Consider the following 27,467-nt stretch of genomic DNA (forward strand, 5'->3'; position numbering starts at 1 on the left):
AGCAGCTTTCAGAGATAGCTCTGTTTGTGGCTTTGCTCTCTATCTCTGAAGTGGCAGATATGAGGTTTGCTTGAACCCAGACAGGCAATAAGGCCCCAGACAGACCTGAGAGATTAGAACCACGTTCGCTATCAGATTATAACAAGCCCCTATTTGGACAAAGTCTCTTTCCCTGCTTAACCTCCAACAGGAACGTCAATTTTTTTCGTCTTCTTCCTCCAGAAACTGAGTGGGAAGAAAAATCCTCAAAACTTCACCGATAAGGGAAAAGGAAATAGAAATCTGGGAGAGTGGAGAAAACTGAGTCTGTAGTAATATGTCAATGGGTAGGAGATAAAATCTATTTTACAACCAAAAGCCACTTACAGTGGCAGGAGGAAAGCAATCGCTGTAATAAAATTGTTTGTACCAGCTCAAATTTATACTCTATAATAACACTGGATTATCAGCAATTACTGTAGCAGCCACGTTTTTACCCAACAGTTTTATAGGATTGGCCTGCTCTATTCCAAACAACAACAATTAAAACATGCAGTTTGACACACTATTGCAGTGTGGTGTTACTGGTATTTATCTTGTCACATTTTATTACTAGGTTTTCTCTCTCAAAAAGGTGGAGGGGTGTGGATTTGGAGAGTAAAGGGAATAGGATAATTATATATATATCACACACAGCCACCCTGGTTTCCCTGTTATTACATCATCAAGCTGACACTGTGTTCAGCATGAAACTGGCCGAGGTCAGTGAGGATGGAGAATAGATTGCCTGCGAGCGGCAATAAAAACGATCGCTCTCAAGCTGTAGCAGTTAATAATGAAAGCTTAATTTCCATATTCTTTACTGCTGCCCAGTGAAGTGCCTCTCCTTTTTTAGTTTGAGTGGATATAATATCGATGTTTATGGGTCCATACTGTCCACTGTATTGCAGTGATTAGCTAAATGTTGGTTATGACGGTTCTCCGGGGCGGCGACTGTGACCCGATCTGCAGAGGGGGAGTGAAGGTCAAATGGTTTGAAACTGTAATGACAATTAGTGTGACATTACCTTTTATTTGGACGTCATCATTTCCCCTGCCTTTATAAGACTTTTTTTCTTTTTAGTTTTTGTGTAATCCACTTACCGTTGTATTGTTTTGTTGCACATTATCTATACATGGTTTATTTCTGCTTTGGGTAGAGGCAGACGAGAACCTAGCAATCATACTTTGGGCCAAAACAAGCGTACTGAGACCCATTAGAGGTGGTGATTTAGATGTGATGAACTTATGGTGGGAAAATGATGTGACCTCAACGTGACCAAACTTATGAAGCATGCTCTGTAAGTTTGTAAAAACAGGTCCCCACAGCCGGGTCCACTTTGTATGCTGGGATGTGGAAGAGTAAAAACAGCACTCGCAATAGTAAACTGACTGTCTTACAGAGTTTCATAATGCAACTGTGTTCGCTGCTGGTATGTTATTTTTAATCCAGCATCATAGGGAGAAGCTCTTAATAGCTTTACACCCTGAGGTCACATTAAGCTGCTTTAATGCACTGAGAGGGTAGAGTACAAAAGAGGGAAACAGAGACCTCCTCGGGGTCAAACTACAAACCCTTGAGATGGTGGTGCCCTGGACTGTTGTACTGTAAAGTCAGATTATTGCTGATTCATCTTAAGTAGAAACAGGTCAGATGTCGTGCTGTACTCACTGACCTAGATGCGCGTGGACATCTTATGAGTACATTGCACAGCCATTAAAACTACCAGATAGGAGGTAAATCTGTGCTGGGATCATTTCTACACGCTGCGGAGTCGAGAAATACCTTCATTCTTTTTTTCAAAAAAATACTACCCTTATTCTACTAATACAAAGCTAAATCGGTGACGTATTCCTTTAAGGTGTCTTTTTACATAAGCACACAACACCAGTGTGGTCCATGCATGTTTGATCCCCAGTTTGCTACTGAAATACAAAAATAGGCAAATCACTGATTACACCAGCAGACAGAAAACATACGTTATGTGTATTTCTTGTGTAATAACAAAGTGTTAAGTGCTGCCTTTGAATGCTCTTCCTGTGGTTGTGTACAAGAGTAAGTGGGGCAGCATAGAATCTTACAAGGTATGGCTTTAAAAACCAAGTGACACAGCTTAAACACAAAATGACCAGGCATTATGTTGTCAGCCTCTATTCATGATGGGTTGAATCTAAAACTCTTGGCACATTTACTTAATTCAGTGTGCTTTAGTCACTAATGGACTAGAACGTGCAACAGCTATCTTGTCTTATAATCCAATATGTGTCAGCTGCAAAGCACCAGCCTTCCCTCGGTTATAATGTGGTTATAATGTGAAGCCATAACATTTCCTCCCAGTGTTATTTAATTTCTCTAATCAAAAAGTTTAGAAAACATTCTTCTCAAAGTCCTGATTCACTTGATGAAATATTCATGTAATATTTTCCTTTAATCATCTGCACCAAAAACAATAACGCAAAAACTGGTCTAGGAAGAACCATGACTCATTTGCACATTTTCTAATGAATATAATTATTGTTTTATAATGAGATTTAGAGAGGTGGGAGGAAAAAAAAACATTTAGTGTTCCATCAAAACAGCGAGGCTGTTCTCTTTTGTCTTTGGATCAGGCTGACACTTGAAACAATTAGCAATTCATTTCAGGGAAAGATGAGCTTTCGGAAATTCCATTAATGAATGGCATAGACTTTGTGAAGTCATGTGCTGAAAGATGAGATGAGAAAAAGCATAAAAGGTCTGGTGGCTTCATTCTCCATCATCATACAAAGTGGAAACTCTTCCAAGAAAGCATTTACTGCCCGCTAAAGATATTGGGAATATTGTAGCCCTCGATAAAAGAAAAGATGTATCAATTGGAACCAGATGAAAGCTAAGTCTCTCTATTGATTGCACCTATTAATTCCACTACAGTCATTGAGACAGTGTGCAGATAAAGAATGTAATACAGTTTTCAGAAAACTGGAACACAGATTGAACAAAACGAGTGGAAGGTTGCAGCTGAGCATCAGCCTATAGCTTATAGGGGCAGGTTAACAGGAAATTGAAGTGAGGCAAAGGCAAATCTAATCTTATCTTTCCATTATGTTGTACACCAATGAGTCAGCCAGTGTCATTTCAGTATCTTGAAGAAAACCTATGTAAAATGCAGACTCAGTTTGACTGGAGGAGGTATATTTCATAATCTTATCCCTGGGAGCAAAATCTTTAAAGATATATAAAGTTATTTTATGGAAAGATTGCTTGCTTTTTTTCCCCTTCCACTGACAATCTTCCAGTACATTAGGTTAGGTAGTGTGGTTCGCTACAGTCAGTTCATAACAATGCATTATACAGGACTTTGCATATATCAACCCCAGAGCAACATGTACTGCTGATTTAATCCCACAGAAGACAGAGGTACTAATAAACAGGATATTACCACAGCTGTGACTACTGTTGATGCATGGAGCAGGGATTGTACAATCTGTAATCGTGCTAATCTAAAATGCCAGCTGAACCAATCTACAGGAGCAAAGTTTTTGTAAGACTGATTCAACTTCACACCCACATTTATAAACATAGAGCCCAGGTTGAAAAAGGCTCGGACTAGAAAATACTGTCAGCGAAGGTTTTATCTAGAAAAAAAATGATCTCATTAGAGTCTCACCAAGCCAGAACTCATCCTCCAAGTTTCCAAAGCCAACCCGGTAGTCACTCCACTTCCTGGAAAAGTCTGTCAGGCCATTCTGACGACGCTGGAACACCTGCGAAACCGAAGTGATGGCACCACAAGTTCAAAAAAATAAGCAGTTGTTCAGACTAAAATAGCTGTTACCAAGTAATTTGACAGTGAAATTTCTCTTATACTCTCCTCCTACCTTTTCACCCACATTCACACGTTTGACAACAGTGCTATTAAAAGAGATGGTGTTATTTTCACAGGGACTTACGATCCACCCTCCTTCATCAGTGGTCATATCACAGTACACCTGCACTCCCTGGCTGGGGTCTCTGTTGATGTAAATTGTGTAGACACCACTCAGCGTCTCTCCATTCAGCAGGTGTTGGGCACAATTCTGAGGTGTTGCAAATAGACGACTCCCTGGAGAGGAGCAGAGTAGGAGTCGGTACAAGACCATATTTAGATCTCGAGCATAGAATTTGAAATGAGACGCAAGAATTTATTTGAATAATGTTGCTTGTAGTCACAACGTTTTTGCATCCTTGAACTAATTTTAATGCACATAACTAAACCGTCCTTCGCGTATGGCCGGCAGCTAATTTTAAATTCTTTTAAATACTTCTGTACGGAAGTATCTGCATGGAACTTTAGTTCTTTGTTGTTGTAATAGTTGGATGAGTTTACACACATAAGTGCACAATCCTCAACCACAACACAGTCTACTGCTATGTCCACAGGTTGATTGAAATAATGGATACTCATATTTATGTTTGAAATGTTCCCCTCAATTACATATGATTAGCAACTCTACGGTATCCCCTAACCCTCACTTGACCAACATCCAATTACAGGCTGAGGACAGTGGAGATTACACCAGACTGTTCAGCTCCATGATTGTAAATTACCACTCTGCAGGTGCAGTCTTGTGGGTCATATCTCTCACTATTCTGCAGCAAGTAAAGATGAAAATGGTGCCCGACAGTGGGGACCCATTATTATAGTTACTATAATGTGTGATGCATTGCACAAGGGGTAAACTAATTCATGAAGCCAAGAAAATGCTCGATATTCCAATAATTTCCAGGTACTCTTTTATATAATATATATACAATCACATTACATATGTGAGTAAAAGTGTGTGCATTGGGCATAGGTAATGAATACCAGTATTAAACAGACCCTAGGGCAAGACAATAAAGTCAATAAACTGTAACATTATTGTTTCTGCTAATAAAGATAATTAAGAAAATAGATTTCTTGCGCATTCCATCTCACAAACACTGTTTAAAACATTAGTTTGACTGCTCTTTGCTGTATGTTCATTACAGTGAGGTGCAGTACCTGTAGTGAAGGTGGTGGAGACTACAGCACTGGTGTCAAGTCCTCTCGCTGCCTGGAGCTTGACTGTGTACTCTGTGGTCTCAGCCAGTCCTTCTAGACGGATCCAAGTGTCCTCTGCATCCAGGATCAACTCCTAGCACACACACACACACACACACACACACACACACACACACACACACACACACACACACACACACACACACACACACACACACACACACACACACACACACACACACACACACACAGAAAATGAATTAACATACATAAGAAATTGCCTTCTATAATGTAATAAGAGAATTTGCTCGGTACAAACCAATGGGTAAAAATAAAATCCCTGCGAGTTGAAAAAGAGACACATTAAATTGCACTTGTAGTGTCAGAAAAAACCTGTGGTGACATTTATACATTGCATTAGCATCTGTTCCCCATTTGCTGACTTTATTACAGTTTTCACATATAAAACATGAGAAGCAAGAAAGGACAAGTGTAAATGGGTGAGGACCAGATAACAGACTGTTAGTGACTTGATTTTGAGTGAGAGTCACAAAGGCACATCGGAGTAAGTTTTTACAAATCCTCCTCTGTTGAGCATATTATAAAGAGTCAGGACATTTGACCATTTCTGACATCAGTTTATGACAGGAGTTTCTTAGGTATCACATAAATCCACCAGCAGGATGCTCAAAACCTTAACTTGTCAGTGTGTGTGTTTTTTGTGCATGTGTGTTCCAATTTTGCCTGAATACACATTAAATATGAACAAGTTAAAATGAAATATTCAGCCGGTTTGAGGGAAAAAAAATCATACATTTCCAGGCAATGTGTCCCTGTGAATTATGCAGGGAAGCAGCTGGTAAACGATGTCTCTCTGTCTCCAAGGAGCTGACATTTTCCCACTGGGTTTTCAGGGTCAAGATAAGATTTTTATTGCAAGCGAAACAGCCTCATCTTATCAGGTCTAATAACAAACCTTCATACACTCACCACAGATAGTGTTCGAGTGGTGTGCAGATGCCTGTTGGCCCTCGCGCATGTGTGTGAGTTATCGTCACACTCCGGAGATGCCGCGCATTCATTTACCAACGTAAATAAATGTTAATCAGAGAAGAAATTAATCATGCACGTTCTTTGAGCATGAAGTCAATTAACTCGGTGAGAGGGGAACCTGGCTGAACAGCTGTAAGTCTCATCAGAGTTAGAATACTGCTCATGGAATACAGCCATATTTTAAGCTGAGTCAGACCTCAAGTAGAGACAACTTGAGGAAAACCTCACAAGGACCATTTCGATTTCTGGCAGAAATATTAAAAGCATGAGTGGTGACTCATCAAAATACGGGACTTCTTCAAGCTGCTCACTGTCTCATAAAAAAAGCATTACCAAATAAAAAAAATGAAGTCATCACGTTGGATAAGATAACTAAGTCTAGTTGTCTGACCACATGCAAAGGAGATATGATGACGACTCTAATGCGATTATAAGCATACAAACATGATTCAAATGGAATTGTAACATGCCCATTACTGCATGTTGATGTAATCTAATGTATTTGTAAAAGCCACAATAGACAACAACTAAGCTTCTTCCAGGAACAAGGACAACACGACATAGAGCATTGGATAAACAGTAAAACTGTATGTAGAACTTTCTAGCAGGCAAAGCTATTTGTCTTTCATTCTATTTATCTGTTCATTGTTGTAACTGGTATCAAAGCACCATTGCCTTTAAAGTGCCTTTAAGGTGCATCGTCAAAGCCATGTTTTGTTATGTATTGCTTTCGTATGCGCCTTTGTAGATCTATCTATCATCAGAACCTGTACGACTTGTCGGTTTTATAACCTGACTGACTCTCTAACTGACTGAAGTAAGTGGATAACAAACTGTCTAATTGCTAACTTACTGCTGCTTAACCGTGTATGTGGAATAAACCTTTAGAAAGACAGTCGAGTTGTGCCCGCCGTACTTGTTCTGGTCACCCTTTCCAGAAGGGAGCATTGAGCTGGGAAGACCAGCCAGCAGAAATCTGGACAGTTATAAAACCGTTGTTGGCAACGTATCAGCGCAGTACGGACAGCCGAGCGGAGGACGACAATCGTGGAGCACCAGGACGCTGGTGAAGCGAATCAGTCGTGAATTACTAAAGAGCTGGAACAGAAGAGCCAACGCAGCCGTGAATAAGGTTGTGCACTTGGAATTCAGAGCTCTTCTGGGCGAAGAGCCTCACAGAGGATTAAAAGAAGTGCCGCAGCCGTGAATAAGGTTGTGAGGATTGCACAAGGAACAACGAGCTCTTCTGGGCGAAGAGCCTCACAGACTGTGACATTGACACGTCGACAGTTGGGGGCGTTGACATCCGTGTGCCACTCATAGACGTGTCGTTTGCAAAGAACTGAATCCTTTGAACCAAGTCACTGGCAACGAACCAGAGAGTCAAATCCTTTGAACAATTCCAATTCCGGAGTCCAAAGAACACAAAAATGGCAGACGACAAGCCAGACCTGGAAGACCTACAACGGAAGCGATCAAATGCACAGCGGAGCCTAACGACGCGTATAAACTGCCTTAATTTCAAGGCTGGTCGTCTAGGCACAGGAAAATTGTCGCAAGAGTTGGCAGGGTTGGAGAACGACTATGATACTTTCGTCTGCGCCTGCAGTGAATATATCGAAGAACTGGAACAAATAGACTCAACGGACGACAACTGTGAGTTAAGAGACACTCTGACAAAGAGGGACGCCATTGGGCAAAGGTACCATGAGACAATGGAAATGTTGTGGTTTAAGGATGCTGAGCCAGAAATAAGCACCCTTGTGGCACGGTTCAATTTAGCTTTCGACCAGGCCGAGGTACTCGGCAGGAAAAGTGCGCTACAGCAGTGTCAGCAAGAGGCCAGAAGGAAGGGACTGGATCAGGAACTCCAAGAACTCAGAGACGCTGTGTATGTTTGGAAAGACTATCGGCCATACGGGAAAGAAAAGTGGAGACTTCTTTTAACATTGGAAATTAAAAAGGAGGAACTGATGGATGAGTGGTCATGCCGCCGGGATAACAAACGGGGAGATGGGCATACCCGACCAGTAACTCGTGCTAGTACCACCCCACCTGTTCACACCCACTCAGCTATCAGGCAGGGCACCATTGCTGGCACCAGTCCCCCTCATCAACCTCCTCAACAGCCTCAACAACCTAATTATGGACCCACTGCCAGCTTTACTCAGCCTCCAACCCTCACCAGTACACCATGGCCACCGAGGTTTCACACTGCTCCCACCAACACCAGCATGGGACAAAGGGGAACTGTGCCCACCAGCAACTTTGGTACAGTCACAGGGGAAGAAGTCAGCTCTCAGTGGGCCCGACCCAAAGCAAAGATCACACCGATTAGCTTGCCTAAGATGTCTGGGAGCAGGACAGCTGACTGGGAGAGTATCCAGGTGCAAGCGGGTCCCACAGAGTCCATCGAAGAAAAGCAGAAGAGACTGAAGGGTCAAGTGACAGAGTTACAGAAAGTAACGGAAGTCAATGTCAAGAAGGTAGAGGAGCAGAGTAAACTGAGGGCCGAGATGCCTGAGCTGCTGAGCTCTGAAAAGACCCAAACTGCAGAGCTGCAGGAGACCTTGGTGCAAAATCAGGAGAATCTCACTGAGCTTCAGTCTGACTTCTACCAGAAAGAGTCAGAAGAGTCTACTCTGCATCAAGACCTCAAGGCACCAGAAGAAAGACTGAGCTTAGCACAGGAGGACTTGGCTACCAACACCACCCAACTCCTGCTAACCACACCACTGCTAACTCCAAACCAGACAGGTTTGGAGGCTCAGACAAAGGAACTGAAGAGAAGCCAAAGCTCATTGGAGCCAGAGCTCACTGAACAAGAGCAGAAGCACCTGGTGATACCGTCTTTAGAGAGCAGACTTTCTGAGAAAATGCTAACACAGTGGCTTGCGCATGTGAGCAGCCCCAAAAACTATGCCTTCCAGGGAAACCATTTCGAGAAGCTCTTATTGTTCCTGGCGCCTTTCCTGAAAGGCCAAAAGTCATTACTCACAGGAGTAAAGCTTTTGAAGTTCAGCCAGCCAATCCCCATTTACACTTCTGAGAGACCTAGCTACCATGAGAAGCCGGTCGACTGGAGGAGGATCCTTGAGGGAGTGGAGAAGATCCTGAAAGCAAGGGGCTTCTACCTCAAGCCCTGGGTCCGGTCTGGTCAAAGTGGGAGGAAGGACGAGGCAAAGCCTGACCAAATGACTCTCCTTACTAAAGGAGAAGTGGATGTAAAAGCACCAAACCCATTAACTCGTTGCGTCCTACTGAGCCAGATCACTGGATTGTACGACCCCATTGACCTAACAACACCTGTGAAGCAAAAAGGTGTGATTCTCGTGAGGAAGGCCTCCCAGGAGGCTGGCAAGTTCACTAAGGACACTTGGGATGAGTCCCTCTCTGACGAACTCCGGGGGAAAGCAATCGAGCTGTTCAAGGAGTACGCTCGCTTGGGGAGCATCAAGTTCAACAGAAGCCTCACACCCTCCGGCTGGAGGGGCGAGCCCTGGGGAATCACATTCTCTGACGGAAGCTGTGAATCTTACGGCGCCGTACTGTACCTGCGATGGGAAACGTCAGATGGTGTAGTTACCCGGTTGGTGGACTCAAAGGCCAAGTTAACCCCCTTGAACCAGAAAGGCGAAGCTGTCAAAGCTGAAATTTGTGGGGCTGTCTTCGCCACACGCCTGAAGGGATACATGCTGAAGCATGGAAGATTGGCTGTAGAAAAGTGGTACCACTTCATAGACAGTCAGACTGTGCTGGGAGCCATCCAGCGAGACAGTTACGGATTTCAAACATTCTTTGCAAATAGGGTCGGGAAGATCCAGAAGGCTGGGCCCGTAACTGATTGGTGGTGGATCCCAGGTGAAGTCAACGTCGCTGATCTCGTCACGAGAGGGTGTTCACCCAAGCGACTAGACGAAAACTCCGTGTGGCAGAAGGGTCCCGAGTTCCTGTCTAGTCCAGTGAAAGATTGGCCTATGGAATCTGCAGCAAAAGTGGCGGCTGATGCTAAAGAGACAGTGAGTAAACTCCAGAAGAAAGACTTTACAGCAGCTCTCATCAGAACCCAAGCGCAGAAGTTGTTAAATTCTGGCAGTGAAGGCCGGAATTTCACAGATGGAGATAGCAGGTCTCTAGCAGGGCTCCAGTTGGCAGGATATGAGACGAAATCGATCCCTGTCGAGACCAAGAAAGATGAGACACTGGGGGGAGCCACACTCATAGTCCGAGTGGGTCTGAAAAGGTACAACCCTCTAGCTAAGCTCTGTGGAGGGGTCAGTCACGCCCAAAAGGCTGTAAAGAAATGCGTTGCTCGTATAGGGAGAGCCCCTATTCCAGCAAAGTGGGAGGTAGAACTGACAGTGACCGAACTTGAAACTGCATTCCAAGATCCCCCTACGTCATCCCGCTACGTCATCAGAGACACTGTGAGGCGGGGAATAAAGAACAGACTCGTCGTCAACAAGGACGAAGCGTCGGGGCTCCTGCAGTGCTACGGCAGAGTCCAAGCCATCACCGGGGGAAACCCCGGAGTACCCCTGGTCCCATATAATGCCTGGATCAGCACCCTGCTCGCACGGGAAGCCCACGGAGCCAACCATGAAGGCGTCGCTGGCACACTCCTCAGAGTGAGGTCCAAAGCATGGGTAGTACAGGGGCCAAGAATTGCAAGAAGCATCATCGACTCCTGCGTGCACTGTCGAAAGACCAAGGCAAGGTTATGCAGGCAACAGATGAGTGAGCTTCCTAGTGAACGATCTGAACCAGCCGCACCGTTTGAGCTAACAGCACTGGATCTCTTTGGCCCACACGTTGTCAGAGACACTGTAAAGCGAAGAACAAAGATGAAAGTCTGGGGAGTAGTATTCAGTTGTATGGCTTCCAGGGCACTGCATGCTGACATCGTGGAAGACCTGTCAACGGACGGCTTCCTAAAGGCGTACCAGCGCTTCACAGCTCTCAGGGGCCACCCAAGAAAACTTTGGTCGGATCAAGGGACCAACTTTGTGGGCGCCAAGCCAGTTGTAAAGGAGCTCTATGAATTCCTGGACAACATCGACAAGGATCAAGTCCAGAAGAAAGCGACCGCTGCTGGGACCGAATGGGCGTGGGCGTTTCACCCAGCAGACTCTCCCCATCGAAACGGAGCAGCTGAAGCAGCAGTCCGTACACTCAAGAGAGCGTTGAGCAACATCGGGGTGGAAAGTCACCTGACAGCACTGGAGTTCCAGACTCTCCTCTACCTGGCAGCTAATCCGTCAAACGAAAGACCAATCGGCGCAAGAGTCCAGGTACAAGACGAGACTGTAGGAGTCGTCACTCCCAACTCACTTCTGCTTGGCCGTGCTGGGCCTAGCGGGGACTCTCGAGGGTTCGAATACCGGACTTACCCCGTTGCGCGCCTGAGAGCGGTCCAGATCAAGGTCGACAAGTTCTGGAAGCGGTGGAGCCAGCTGGCGGGCCCGGGCATCTTTGTTCGACAGAAGTGGCACACGCCTGCAAAGAACGTCACGGTGGGAGACTTAGTGTGGTTGGCTGACCAGAATGCACTGAGAGGCCAGGTTAGGCTCGGTCGAGTTGTGGAGGCCCATCCTGATGTGAAAGGCGTAGTACGAGATGTGAAAGTGAGGACGTGCCAAAGTTGTCCAGTTTCCAGTGGACAAGGTGGGAAAGGCAAAGACAAGGAGAACCGTCCCTCCACCATCCTTCACAGAGATGTCAGAAGGCTGGTGGTTCTGTTGCCAGTGGAGGAACAGAAATGGATTCCCCACCACATGATGGTGTGTTTCGGAAAAAGGGATCAAGACCCCCCCTCCACCATCCTCCACGAGAGGTGGTGGTGTGTTTCGGTAAAGGGCGTCACTGCGTCATCAAGGACAATGTGAAACCTTTATTTGTCATTTGTATCTGTTATTCATATCGTGTGTAATACGTTCATACTCCACGATGTAGCTTCATGTACCCATTTGAAAGTTAAAAAATTGTGTGTAATACGTTCATACCCTGCGATGTAGCTTTATGTACCCATTTGAAAGGTAAAAATTGTGTGTAACGCGTTCGTACCCAGCAATGTAGCCATTGCGGAAGGCAAAATTTGTGGTTGTTGTGGCCTACTTGGATTTAGGAATCAGTAGGCCAAGTGGGAGGTGTAGAACTTTCTAGCAGGCAAAGCTATTTGTCTTTCATTCTATTTATCTGTTCATTGTTGTAACTGGTATCAAAGCACCATTGCCTTTAAAGTGCCTTTAAGGTGCATCGTCAAAGCCATGTTTTGTTATGTATTGCTTTCGTATGCGCCTTTGTAGATCTATCTATCATCAGAACCTGTACGACTTGTCGGTTTTATAACCTGACTGACTCTCTAACTGACTGAAGTAAGTGGATAACAAACTGTCTAATTGCTAACTTACTGCTGCTTAACCGTGTATGTGGAATAAACCTTTAGAAAGACAGTCGAGTTGTGCCCGCCGTACTTGTTCTGGTCACCCTTTCCAGAAGGGAGCATTGAGCTGGGAAGACCAGCCAGCAGAAATCTGGACACTGTAATTAAAACTAGTCTGTTTGCTTGCATGTAAAATCTCATGAAGAGTTACAGTTACAGCCTTGTGCATGAGTGACACCCAATGGTCAACCTCACTACAGTACCAAACTTTCAAGGTTAGAGTGAAGAGTAATTTAATTTCTGTTTCTTTACAAGACACAAGTCTGTTCTGTGTGTGTGCTTATAATGTGACGTCATCGCTTTGGTCGGGCTGATTATCTGTTCGTATGTGAGCTGGTCCACACAAGCTCAAAGGACTTTTTGATTTTTTTTTCTTTCTTTCTTTGTGGCGGATAACAATAATAGTTACTTAAAAGGGGCATGAAATATCAGTGAGTGCTCTCACGACGACACAAAGGCCCAGCCTGTGTGTCTCTGTGTGTAAAACACATAATTGCCATTTTAAAGGGAGTCTTGCAAAGCATCATAGGGAATGGTTCCAGTCAATTTGTTAAAGGGTGCAATGTGCTGCACACAGATCTTACTAATGTGCTTTATTGTCATTACCCGGCCACATCAAAGGGTTTAATCAAAACAAAAATGTCTCTGTAGAGACACATAGAAGCCATGTCTCTGTTGGACAGTTTAACTGTGCAGCTCCCTTATGCTTACACGCTCCATATCAAGGTATTACAAGACTGAAAGATACATTTTGAACGATAAGGTTCTTGACACAAAGAGACTGCTGCATTCATTATGATTTAATAAAGAGTGTTTCACATTATCCAGTCTTAGTATAATTATTTGAATACATTTTGGAACAATATCTGTTTAAGAGGAAGTTTCAGTGTGTCCCACAGGAACTACAGAGATCATTGTATGATTTCAGGTGAGCGGATTAACCAAAGTACAGTTTATCTCCCTGACACATTTGCCGCTGTAGCTGGGAGACTGAACAAGATCCCGGGGATGTGTAGACTCATTCTGGTTGCAGTTAACATATCATAACATATCAACCATGGGTTTGTGAGTGCATCTGTTGTACGCGCAACGACAGACAGATGTAAGACCTGACAGCTGTGAGTGCTACTTACTTTTCGGTTGCCATCGGTCGATTTGTAAGTGAGCATGTAGTTGTCGATTTCTGCGATTGGTGGTTGCCAGGAGATAAGAGCGCTGCGGTGATTCACTTCACTGGCTGTCAGGTTCAGGGGTGTGTCCATGGCTGTGGGGACGATAAGAAAATAAACTTGAACTAAATTTAATTTGGCTGCAAACACTTTATTCAAAGTGGAATTTGAACTGATGACCTTCCTACAGCAAGGTCACAACAGTAACTACCAATCTGCAGTCAACATTGAAGCTACAACATACATATGTTTTTTTTTTTTTTAAGAAGTTATTCTATATATCTACAGAATGAAAGTGTGGTGCAGCATGATATGGATTTGTTTGCCCACAAACTTTTTTTCCTCTATTTATAGTGGGAATGTGATAATCTCATGTGTTGAAATAAAATGAAATGGCTCAATATTTGTGGTATGGGTAATGGGTAAATAACGCTATATTATATGTTGTTCTGGTTTTGTGTGATTCACACTTAGACTACTACATTTTACAGTGTGAAGTTGGCGATAATGAGGCAGAAACAGTTCTCTTAAATTTTCAACATTCACATTTCACGACAATTGTTAGGTCCCAACGCTGTCAGGCAGTGAACACTAAAGGAACAGTCAGATGTGCTCATTTGAGATTTTCTTTCCCAACATTAGCTCATATGAGTAGGCCTAGTAAAAATGAGCACACGGCCATGCTGTTGCCACGTTTTCTCTCACTGGAAAAGACCAGCACTAGATTTAGCAGCACATCAAAGACTCAACAAAACCTTGGCTCCTCCAATTCATCAAGACGGAGACTACGTATGTGCTGCTGAAGGCCATCTTGAAAGGATTTGTTTTTTTCTTCTTTTGCCACTTGAACCACACTGTAAGTGTAATATTCTCAGTCTTAATCAAGATTCAAAGGATAAGCCTGATGCTGATACTTCACTTACTGTACTGACAGCAGCACAGATAGTACAAATGGTAAAAGGTAATACAAAATTAAGCACGCAATCTAGGAATATAAAAATATATACAAATTCCATATATTAAAAATTAAGAATTTAAAGCATTTACAATGTAGACAGTGTGTAACAAGTATATATATATGTATATAGCATGAGAGTGACATGTAAAATTGGAGGGGATTACTTGCATTGTATAGTACTGGATCAACATGTGTTTTCATGTAGTCTACTGAGAGCAGTGCTGGTTGAAGAGCGTAAGAGCAGCAGGGAGCAAAGAGCCGCAATATCACTCCTTCACACACTTATAATAGGGTGGATCAATCTGTCACTGAAGAAGCTGCCCGGTGCAATGATAGTGTCCTGGAGAGGGGGTGGGACAGGTTCCCCATCAGAGATAATAGCCACAGCAGACCACTCCAAAGAAGATGCCTGATGCCACCAGAGTCATAAAAGGTCTTGAGGAGCACTCTCTGCACACCAAAACATCTCACTCTCCTCAGTGGAGAGAGAATCTGCTCTGACTCTTCGTGTGCAGAGCAGCAGCATGATCAGTCCAGTTCAATGTGTTGCTGCAAATGCTGATGCAATGTGCTACATAATGTGTAAGTTCACTTCTCAATTACTTTTTAAATATTGCTCAGTAAAAAAAATGTACACAAAAATCAACATCATTTAACAAAATACATTAAAGCTCCAGAGTTTTGAGCCTAATGCGCTGATGAATGAACGCACAGAAATATAAAATTAAAGAAAGGACACTATGCCAAACATTGAGGGCTGGGACGGAGCTTCCACTTCCACACAAATCTACAGTTTCTTAACTGGATCCCTAGTATTTGGTTTTCTACAGCAGTATGCTCTCAAAATAACTTTAAATTACAATTATTTATCTATCTATCTAAGGCATATTGAATGGATTCTTGAAATTGCCAGTTGTCCTCAGATAATTCCGTCCCAAAGTCTTTATCTCACTGATTCCCAAGGTGATGAGAAGGAGAGACTCTTTTTTGAACTGAACCATATAATTACAATATTACGTCCCCCTCGTGTGTCCCACTTTAGACATTTTCCAATCAAACTCTGGATGGGAAGGGGGACAAAGAGCCTTCACACTGGAGATGTATCTGAGAATGAAATGTCATACTCTTTCAAAAGGTTTGAAAATAATATTTCTTTTACGACTTCATCCATTACTGAACCACCACTGGAGTAGTGAAGGAGAAAAAGATACCGGCTGTAATAGGCAGACATAATATATTTATATTTATATTATATATGTATTATTTATTTCCAAGTACATGTACTGTTGTGTGAATGTAAACAACGAGGTGGGTAAAATGTCCCAACACATCCGAGTCTGTTGTTGTTCTCTCCACTTTAAATAAGGCCCGATTATAGTGCTTCACTTGGTACTCGGATAAAATCCCAAGGAGACACAGCCTCAGTTTCACCAACTTTTATCATCCCACTGATCCCACTTTCAACATGGTAGCAGAAGCTGCCTCAGCCTCGCTTTTTGAGCTTGCCTGAAAATGGATGACCTTGTATTAGAAAACTCAGTTTCCTGGAGTTACATCATGACTCTGGCACACATTGTCAGCCACTCAACCAACAGAGAGGCAGAGGTGCTGAAATAAATGAAGTGTTGCACCATGAGTGTTCAGCAGTTAAAACATCCCTGCTGTAAATATGAATCAAAGACGTCCACCGCAGAGGCGCCGCTCGCTGTAATTTACATTGTCTGATCTTCTGGTTTCTAATTAATTTTCTTTCTTTTCCATCACCACCTTTGCAGTGAAAGGACCACAGACTTTTATAATAAACACAAATTTGTGTTTATTAGCGCCTTAGCTTTTAGAACAGCATCTTATCCTGGATGCATAAAACTAAAAGGAAAACTACAACAATAACTAAATACCCACTTACATCAGTTGCTTTTCTGTCATTCATCTACTAATGTATACCAAGTGCCTTCTCTTAAATAGAGGGATAAGCAGATCCACATTGTGTGATAGGGAAAAAAGAGAAAGTGAAAAGAGAAAAATGCTTTTCGACCATCCTGCCTTTTAGCCATTTCCTCCTATTCCAAAATAAACCTGGGGTCTTCCTCTATTTCAGTCCCCTTATCTTCTCGTATCTATGTCTCTTTCTCTGCTGCTCTTCATCTTTCTATCTTGTGTCCACCTCATCCTTTCCTCCGTATCTGACAAGTTGCCATTCTAACTCAATGGGACAGAGAGTGAATTGTTCTCGTCTTCTTTCCACGTTTTTTTTTCCTCTGAATAATGTGTTGGTGGAGGTTTGTTGAGAGAAGGAAGAGACTTGAATGGGAGTTTTGAGTTCGTAGAAAAACAGAAGACCCTCAACAACCCTCATTTTCTTTATTCTTTCCTCCTCTTCGCTTGCCAATTAAATCTTTCCCCGCTCATTTTCTCGCTCACACTCTGCCTCCAATTAAACCCACTCATGGAGTGCGGCTGAGCAGGTGAGCAGGTTTTGTCTGAGCTGCTGGCAGTTCTGAACAGTGCGACTGTGATATACAGGACTGGCTTCATCTGATGTCTCATTAACTCAACGTGTAAACAATGCAAGAGGAAAAAAACACCCAGAGAGAGAATGGAAGGACAACATGGGTAGCAGCAATTTGCTGCAGGAAGACAAGAGGGTAAGTGTTCTCTACACATAACTCCACTGTATTTATTAAGTCCACCATAAAACTGAATCACAGGCTGCAATGGATATCACATTGACCTGTGTCTGTTTGTCTGTTTGCAGAATTATTCAAAAACTACACAATCACATTGCATGGCAATTTGTGAAGAAGTGAAATGGGAGCAGAGAACCAACCCGTCGCCGTTTTAAAGCAGATCCAAAAACAGGCATATATTCTTATTTTCTTTCACCTTTGATAAATAATCTAAAGTACAGGTCAATAGACTGTGGTATAAATGTTCATGTAGTTGTAGTTGGGAGCATTTTTGCCACACGATCATTAACATTACAGATTTAATGCAGATACCAGTACTTGAAAATTATGTTAATCTTTTTAAAAAAAAAGAAAAAAAAGTTGCCTGAAGAGTCAGGATTATCTTTCGTTTATAGCAGCACTCGAATATCAGCCAGAGCTCAAGGAAGCTGCCTAAAGCAAGGATCTTTGCCAGTTCAAAAACATGCCAAGCACCTCTCAGCAAATGGGCTCACACACATCTGAAGGGAAGACGTCCTGATGCTGCAGCCTACAGGCTTATAGAGACACCCGTAACAAAATCCCTGATTCTCCCAACCTTACAGCTTATATGTCAGCCTTTGGGGAGCCAAACTACCTTACTGTGTTGAACTTTTGAGCCACAAAGGCCAGACAATAAAACAACTCTCAGCTGTGATTAAGAGTTTTGGGAATCAACAAAGAAACTTTGCCCCATAAACAGCCATATTCATATCATTTTTCTTCATTCTTATCCTCTATGTGGTGTGACTTCACAGTCATCATCAAACTGAGGGCGCAGCAGTGACGCAATGATCTCATCTAATGATTAGAATAAATACTTTTTTTCTAAAGGAGCACAAATAATGTTTACAGCAGCAAGTTTAATAGTATACAATCAATAATACCACTGTGGAAAAAAATGTAAAACAAACTAAAATACTGCTGACATGATAAACACTAAGAATGAGATCATTCATCTCCGGCAGGTAATGCTGCAAGAGACCGTGTAGCTGTAAATTAAAACAATTTAACAAAGTCATTTGAGTAAAAAGCCTGCTTTTCAGCTTCTAACCAATCAGCAGTAGCTTTGTTTACAGCTTGCTGAAATAAAGAGTTATTAATTATTAATCGTTTTTTATTTTAAAGAATTGGAATCTGTCGCACGCGAATATATAAGCACAATCAAAATGCACAGCGGACAGAAACAGAGCAACAGATGTGCAATTGGAAAAGTGTTGACCACAGCCTGAGAGAGCATGTTGTGTGAGCACAGCAGTACTGGGCTTCAGCATTTCAATTAAGGAGTTTAATTAACAACACGAGAAGACCCCTCTGAAGTTGGTATTGACTCAGGCGCCCCCTGGTGAGACATGGTATCATTAGTCCTGCAAGGAAAGGAATGCAAACACGTAGGCTTTATACATATTATTATTATTGTTAGTCTGTTATTATTTACATATGCGGAGCCCCATCATGTGTGTAAAGAAAAAAACTAAGTTGATACGTTGAATATTTTAATATTGCCCAAGGGTGGCACTTGATTGGGTTGAGAGATAATAGTCATTCTTTCCATTAATTCAGTCCTTCACTCAAATTAGGTCAAAAGTACCTATCTTTTATGAAGGCCTTATTCAACATAAAAAACCACAAAAAACAATCCCAGATGCAGCTGTACACGACAGACGTTTGCTCTGTATATTTAAATAAAACTGATATAATTCCAAATATTTTTCCAAAAAAGACTCTTTCTTCTTGAATGGAGGCGAGAATTATTTGGAGGATTTCCAAGTAGGTTTTATCTACATGCCTTTTCCACCCAAAGAAACTTATTCCAAAATGAAAGCATGAATAAATTTAGGAGAGTAAAAACGGCAAGCGCCCAACTGTTTCTTTGATTTTATGAGACATGGTGTTCAAAAGAAAATCCTGTCCTATTTGCTCTCTTATGAGAGTCTAACCAGGGCAGAGATGCATGTTTCTTGTTTTTTTTTTCCTTATCTTTTGTTCCACTGAGAAGCCCTGCACTCGGCACAGCATCTGTTTCCAAATTAGAACCACCTTAAACTGCCAAGAACAGTTGTTTATGTATGAGTTGCTATGTGCACGTATGGCATTGACACTTTTAGAGGTACACCTTATTTTCCTGAGCCCCATTTATGTTTTCAAGTGTGCACAGCCCTGCTCTCAGGTTCTCTGTCAGGGTTTGTTTCTTTTTCAAGCAGTTTGTCTGTGCTGCAGTGCAGGACAGGTAGCACAGGGTACTCCTTTGGGGATATGAACTCTTCTGCTGACTGAAAAGTTTTCTTCCTCCCTCCAAGAAGTCTACAAAAAAACAAGGTTTACAGAGCTGCAACTCGGTTAAACTGGAACAATTCCTTCACCTTTCACATTTCTCACACTGGGCAACTGATAAAAGTGAATATAAGTGGAGAGGTGGGTCACATGCCGGTGAATTAATGGCCTCGACTATGACATTATGTCTCACAAGACACTAGGCCCTGTGACAAATGTGACTCCCAATAGCAACAGCACAAAAATGCTCCTGATCTAATATCTTGTGTTGTTGTATTGATGCACATAAAGCTAGACGACAAACAACATCAACAATGATTAAAATAAAAACAATCTAATTGAAATGAAGATTAAGACGTTACTCAACAACACACTAAAAACCACTTGCATCAAACAAACAACTTTTTGACTCATCATATTCCACATTCTTGCAGAAAGCCCTGTTTTGCTGCTACAAATTCACAAATACTAATTTTTTAACAATAAACACACACAATTGCCTCGGTGGGCAGCAGTTAGCACGACACCTGTGCATTTGACTCATTTCACCTACTCCAGAAGCAGTGAGCAGCCACTGCTGTTTTTCAAGGACAAGGAGCATTCTTAAGAAGCAAATACAATATTTTTTTTTTAGTGTGAATCCAGCTCGTCATCCTCATCTGAAGGAAACCCCACACACAAGTGAGAAAAATGTATACTCTACAATGAAAGGCTCCAGTCAAAACAGGAGCAGCGTTCTGCTCAGAGGCAACCGAGATTCCCACTGAGCCACCGTCCCACAAACTGTACTAAAAAACAGCTGAATAAAATGAACACGTACGTGTTTGGAGGTTGGTGATGACTGTGCCGCTGGTGAGGGGTCCTTTGGTGGCGTACAGGGCGACAGAGTAGGTGGTGCTCGGCTTAAGATTAGACAGCTGGTGCTCCTGCTTGTTGCCTTCCACAAGGACGGTATCAGCTGTCACTGGATAACAAGTGTAACACACAGGTTTACTACATTTGCACCATCCTACAAACATTCTGTTTCAACTTTTCTGTTTTTGTTAAATCTTTGAAGCATACACTGCACCATGATATTGCAGCCAATTTGAATTTCAAAGCCAAGATTATTATTAATCCACTGTGAGGGTTCTTCGTCATCTGAAATTGAGAGGACTTTATTACATATTTAGCTAAAATTAACTTCTGAGGACTATTCCACAAAAATAAGGCACATCTTCTATATGATTTGCATTAAAATACAGTAAATGTTTCAATGTAGCTGAATTTACAACAATCACTTGAAGGTTTAATCGTGGCTGAGATAAACTGACTAATTCATCTAGACCAGCTAAATCAACATTTGATTTTCAGTCGGCCTCTGACTCGACAGTGAAAAGCATTGCACTGGTAATTGATTGCAAGACAGCAAACATTTCTGGAGAAGACATTAAATATAACAAGTCAGCAACAAGAACTTGGGTCACAAAGGTTTTTAATTTATAGTCGTGACACTACGACCTGTGAAACATAACTGTGGCAGAGATGCTACTTTGAAACAGGAGAAAAACTGATTTTTTCTCTTTTGGTCAGTTTTTTTTTTATAATATATGGGTGCTCCATATACTTCCAATAACAACCTATTTTTTTGATGCAGGACAACACAAAATTAAATATGAGATTTACCGAACTTGGTTTAATACATAGACAGCCAAGGGAATTGCACTTCTGTGCACCATGGCGGGCTGCTTTTAAAATATGTGTCTCGCATATAGATACTGTCTCTGTATATGAGATTATATGGCTGCGATCCAGTCAGTCCATGAGTAATTTACACATCGATTCCTAGAGCTGAGCAATACAGAGTCTAGTGGATACCTCATGACATGGCTCATTTAGTAGGGTCATGCGCCTGTGAGAGAAATATGAGCCCTGTGACATACATGTCACCTAAGAATTTAATAGTGTTTGAAATGATGTGTCATTAAAAACTTGACTGGTGAGTGCAATCACTTTGCAGAGACTAATACCTGCCAACACTTTCGGATGTTTGTTTGAAAAATGTGAGTCCTTCGAGACTTTTTTACATGTTCCCGTTTAAGCACTCTGGCTGAGCATGTCAAGTAGCTTCAGGCTGTATCTCCCACTGGCTAACCTACTGTAAATGAAGTCAGCCACAGTTCAGAGAGTAAATTATAAACTGGCTCTGAGCGGCCAAGCAGTATGGCTATCTCTTTCTTATCTGAATATGGCTGTCAGAAAGTGAGGCCATGGGTCTTATCACAAACGTATGCTGTGTACGGCAATGCCTACGCTGAGGCTTAGGGGTTCCACCGTGCATAATGAAATGAAAACAAGACTAATGTATCTATGTTGCCTCAAAGGACCCATCACATGGATCTCACTTTTTAATGGGAATTTCTCAATGGCACCAACTCCACAAGCGGCATCTGAATGACCTAAAACTAATCTGCTTATTATAGCCTGACTCTGCAGGCTGGTGTTACTGCAGTCAGCAGTAGGATTCAAACGATATGCAAATGTTAGTATATAAATGTTTGCTTAGACAGCACCTGGTATCGTCTAGTGCTTCATCAAACACAAACAATGTTTCTCGTATGCATTTGCTTCATGTCATGAAGCACAAAAATTGGAAAAATGACTCAAGATCCTGGTAGTAACTGTTAGGAGAACACTGCATTAAAATCACTTAAGAAATCTAATCGTCATTCTATCCCATCAATCGTCTATAGACCTCTACATTGTCTACCTGAAAAAGAAAATGAGATTTTGAAAAAAACGTACCTTGATTGTGTGTGAGGGTCATGACGTAGTTGTCAACACTGGACATAGGAGGACTCCACCTCAGCAGGGCTCCTCTGGGAGTGATGTTGAGGGCCGTCAACTCAGCTGGCATGTCCATCGCTAGAATCACATTAACAGAGAAAAACAAGCCCAATGTATTTTAAATATGACGAGGTCAAACCCTAAATGTGGGTGAGTAAGCACACAGAGAGGAATGCCTGAAGAGGAAAATGAAGGTTCGAGCACTCAAACGACGACACAGGCGACTATCATCAACATTAAGAAACTGAAAAAACACCACGTTTTTTTTTTGTTATGTGCTTTTTGAAAAGAAAGAAAAAGCTGCTAAAAAAGGAAACCAAGGAAGAAAAGCGCTATATTGGCAAAACTGCCTGTAATTAGCCCCGGACGACATAATCAAAACTGTTTATGCCAAAAAAAAATTAAAGCAAAAGTGGAGAAAATCCAACACCAGGCAGCAGAACAATTACAGACATTTATCACTGTTACATGAGTGGACGTGGCATTCAGGTCGCATTCTAGTTGCAGCAACTGGTCATGATGTCACCGATAAGAATCTGAACTAATCAAATGTGATTATTGAAGATATATTCAATTTAGATTTAATAAACAAAGATATTTAACTGAAGATATTCAAATTACAGAAGACAATGTAAGCAGAACACATTTAGTTTACAAATTTGGGAAAGTAGCAAATCTTCCCATTTCAGAAGCTTGAAGAGAAGAAAAAAATAATCATTTGTACAGTGTTGATTCCAATACATTCAGCTTGAATGCATGAATAAATTATCTCAAAGATTATAATATTATTTCAAAAAGATGAGATATATCTATAAAACATGGATTATTTTGAAAAGAAAAGTATTAATCAACCTGCTTTTTGTGGTATAAAGAGACTCTTTGCCATTTTTATCAGTTTCTTCAGTTCTAACACATCAAAGAAAGATTATGCAGTCGAAACTCTAAAATAATATTCCTGAGCCCACCGTTACCCCACCCTCTTCCTCATTTCATTCTAGGACAGCTGGCCATGTCAAAATTGAGTTTGAGTTTAATTATACCTTTAACCTCAGTGTTTCAACGCCAAGTTCTCCTCAGGTGTGATATTTTGATGCAGCAGTGAGCGTGGCAGTGGAACACACAGTGCTGTACACACAGTATATTGTGTTCCACAGCTTTGCCCAGATGAGCTAATAAACACTGTGATAGGGCAGTATTTATTTCATAGGAGTAAAAAACAAATGTGCTCATTAGCACATTGAAATTAGTTGGTCTGTCTTGTCACTGAAAAAGATGAACAAACCCAATTAACATCATTACTTTAATTGCAATAAGGTTTAAGTGAATTCAGTGGAGGTTTGCCAAGTCAATTAGATGTGCAACAGAGACAGAGTAGAGATGACCAAAAAAGAGAAATATAAACAGGTCATCCTCTTTCATCAGTGCAAAAATCCAGTCTTGACTCTCCATCTCCTGATTGCACTGGTGAATCACAGGCTCCAGCCAACTACGATACACAAATCCGCACTCGGATGAGCATCTGTTCCCGTGGTCAGAGTGTATGGGGCTGTGGTGCATTTATGGGACGATGGAAATCTCAGCACAATTACACTTCAAGTGTCCACCGCTGAAGAGCAACTCCAACTCCATTTAACTCAAAATCTCTCCACGAATACAGAAGAGCACAGGCAGAAAGATAAAGGTCATGTGAATGTAAAAGCCTTCTCCAAAAAACCCTACTTTTCCTGATGAACAGTATCACAACACAACAGAGGTGTAAAGTATGAAGAAAAGGGAAAAATGAATTCAGCTCTCTAATGAGGTGCAACTATAGCCTGGCGCAGTGTTTCAATGAGACGGTAAAATGGGCCAAGTTGTACTATTCTAGTTTTACACTATGTATGCTATATATGCCATTTCAATTAAATAAAAATGGGATATTAGGTACATTGTTTGAAACCACAAAACAAGGCTTCACTTGTAATTACCCTAAGACTGTATAGACTATTTTCACCAGGGCTGAATTGTAAAACTAAAAAAAACCACATTAAATATTAATTTGCTTGAAGATCACGTCTAAGAATGAGATTATTATATTCATGTGTTTAAAGAAACCAGACCAAGTCACAGCATCTTACATTTAGTTAGAATAACCTAATGACTGTGATACTAAAAATGACTTTTCATTACTAAAATCACAACAGTTAAACCTGGATTATTAGATTTAGATTAAGTTGCCTAATGATGTGGCTCTTGGAGATCTATTGCAACCTCTATAATCCAATGGGAATAACAGGTAAATGTGTGGTGACATTTCAAGCAACATGTGATCAAATTACTCAAATGATGATTTTAATGTCAGGGAGACTGTGAAAGGAAAGTCGGCAATGTTGGGGACTGATACTATTGTTAATAGTTCACTTTCAAGTCAAAACAAATACACCCCTCTGTCTTTCTTCAGTGCTCCCTCCGAAGTTCAGACAAGAGAACACAGGAGGCTAATATAGCCATCCAACGTATCTCAGAAAAACACACAAAACGAAAATAATCTTTGAATATTTTTGCCCCTCTGAAATGGAATGGAATCTATGAATAAGATAAATGTTTATGTGTCTCCATAAAACAACAAACAAAAAAACCCATTATATGAGCATAGTACAATATTGTGACTCCCACCCTCCCTACAACAACTGTCATTTAATAGCTGCTCATAAAAAATTCCACACTGGCTCATGGTGAAGTTTTTGCTGTTTGTTTTCACATGCTCCTGCCTGGAGGTTTCTCGCTAAGATTTGTTATTCTTGTTTGTTTTTTGAGCCCGAGACTTCACATATCTTGAGGAAAAACATTTCACACAGGATCAAAGCTGATAAGCTTTTGAGTCCTGTGGTGGTTTACATTCCATTTATAATACTAATTTGGCAGAGGCCATGTTCACATTCTGCGCTGGAGTAAAACCAAAAAAGTGTGCTGACTCTTTGCGCCTTAACACCTTTGGAAGCCTATTTTTCTCACCACTGGCCTTGTATCGATGTATTCCCTCATGCCTCTCTGTGCCTCTTGACTATCAAGCTTGAGGAGAGCGCAGAGCTCCAGCACTTCTGCTTCAGCACATCTCACCCCACACTCCACTGGCCAATTGGAAGGCTGCAGGCTTTTGGTATTGGCAAAGAACTGCTGATATTTGTCTCTAGCTGATACACACCTAATTCTTTGCTCAAGACTTCCAGCCAGGGTATAAAAAAACAACCCCTGGGTAATTGGTTATTTGTTTCTTCTATGGTGCGTTTTATTTAATTTTTCTTTTAAAAGATGCCAAAAAGATGCCAGTTAATCGACTGTGAATTATTGTAAATCTACAGTATCTTACAGGGTTAGGGAGACAGATTTCTCCAAAGTCATTACACACAAGTCGTAGTTTGAGGACAATGTTTGGATTCTGATGTTGTTAACTGACACACACAACGCAACCCCTTCTATGCAGCTTTTGTGTAGGTGGGAGCTACCTCATTTATCCTGTGTGAAACCGCAGTGAAGGAGCTATAAAACATGCGGTCAAGTCCTTTTGATTAATGAGAAGCATGGCTCTGTCACGTGGAAAACAAATTACTGTAGGAATTCTGAAAAGCCATGATGAGATACTAGGTTACTGAGCAAGACTGTGTGATTATCTTCTGGAGGTATGGTGCATTGACTTAATATAGGATATCTTTATATCAGTATACAAACTTAGAGTATTTTTAATTTTAGTAACAGCACTAAACCTGGTCACTGATCAGAAAGGTCAGGTTTTCCATTGTTTTGTTTCACTGTTGTCACAGCTGCCTATTTAAAGTCTAGGTTTTTGTATTTTAATACACCAAGACCCTCTGCCAGCGTTAATCATGTTAAAGGTTTAATAACCCAGGTTTAATAAATGAGCCGCCGATGTACTGGAGGTCATTCTACTTGCATCCCGGAACATTGTCGTTTCTTCTTTCCTTCTAATCATTTTCCAAATCCAAACTGCAGTAACTTCCTGATTCATCATGTTTCTGCTCTGCCTCACTGCTATCTCTCTCTCTCTCTACCTCACCTCCACATTGCCGGCCCACTCCTGCTGCTGATTTTGTAGTAACCCCCTGAACCTCAGTAAAATTGCTTATTCCCATCAACATGTCCGTGTCAACAACACCAGTGGATTTTGTGTCCAATAGCTGGACCGACACAACTGAAAAATGAGTTGTAACAAATGTGCGTTCACTTTGAGTGCTCCTAATATGGACCACCTGCTCTCTCCTTCACCTCTACCATTTAGCTGGGAATTGTACATAGTTTCATTGTAGCCCCAATTACAGCAATCACAAGACATGAGGGAAACATTAAAGGTAAATGAGGGGACTGTAGACATCAGGGAAATGGATGTTAGTTGTTTCTATATGCCCCCCCCCTTTGCTTTGTTAATGTTCTAAATATTAAATATTAATGAATTGTGCTAAAATTGCCACCGAGTTCAGCAAACTGTTCTGCTAATAAGGAATGCATTTTGGTCATTTTGCTAACAAGGGGGATGACACCCAGTTCCAATCATCAACTGGCTGTATTTATCTGCCGTTGGCTACGGCATACCAAACTTTATTATCATGACAAGTGCATTCAGCTAATGCAAAATTGCTTACTCACATATATAGACTGTTTATAGTAATGGGCATAGCCTTACAGTCTGAAAAGTGCCTGGGGAGTAAGATAGAAGTAGGAGTTGGTCACCAGGGGGTGACTCTGTTGGTTGCAAGAAGTAATTCATCTTAATGGAAGTCCGGTTTCCTCCAAAACAAGCAGATTTGGGAAAACTGGACACTCTAAATTGCCTGTAGGTGTAAGTATGAGAGTGGATGGTTATTTGTCTCTATGTGGCCTTGTGATGGACTGGCGACCTGTCCAGGGTGTACCCCACCTTTCGCCCTATGTCACCTGGGATTGATACCAGTGCCCCCTCATGTGGAGACTGAAGTGGTAGAAGATGGATGGATGGAAGTTTATGGGAAAATGAGCCTACTTCTC

At 41.7% G+C, this 27,467-nt stretch overlaps 1 protein-coding gene across 4 annotated transcripts in view; it reads right to left on the reverse strand.

Annotated features, from left to right (window-relative positions):
- Positions 1-27,467, reverse strand: part of tnr (tenascin R (restrictin, janusin)) — a 152,102-nt gene that overhangs the window by 8,298 nt on the left and 116,337 nt on the right. For all 4 annotated transcript variants that reach the window (XM_044027767.1, XM_044027777.1, XM_044027747.1 and 1 more), the window contains 6 exons: positions 22,407-22,526; positions 20,443-20,586; positions 13,650-13,780; positions 5,022-5,154; positions 3,949-4,100; positions 3,666-3,762 (listed from right to left, as the gene is read on the reverse strand). In XM_044027767.1, the coding sequence (XP_043883702.1) occupies positions 3,666-3,762; positions 3,949-4,100; positions 5,022-5,154; positions 13,650-13,780; positions 20,443-20,586; positions 22,407-22,526 (777 nt within the window). The remainder of the gene's footprint in view (positions 1-3,665; positions 3,763-3,948; positions 4,101-5,021; positions 5,155-13,649; positions 13,781-20,442; positions 20,587-22,406; positions 22,527-27,467) is intronic.

Source organism: Solea senegalensis, linkage group LG1, assembly GCF_019176455.1.
Source record: "Solea senegalensis isolate Sse05_10M linkage group LG1, IFAPA_SoseM_1, whole genome shotgun sequence".
Taxonomy (NCBI): Eukaryota; Metazoa; Chordata; class Actinopteri; order Pleuronectiformes; family Soleidae; genus Solea; species Solea senegalensis.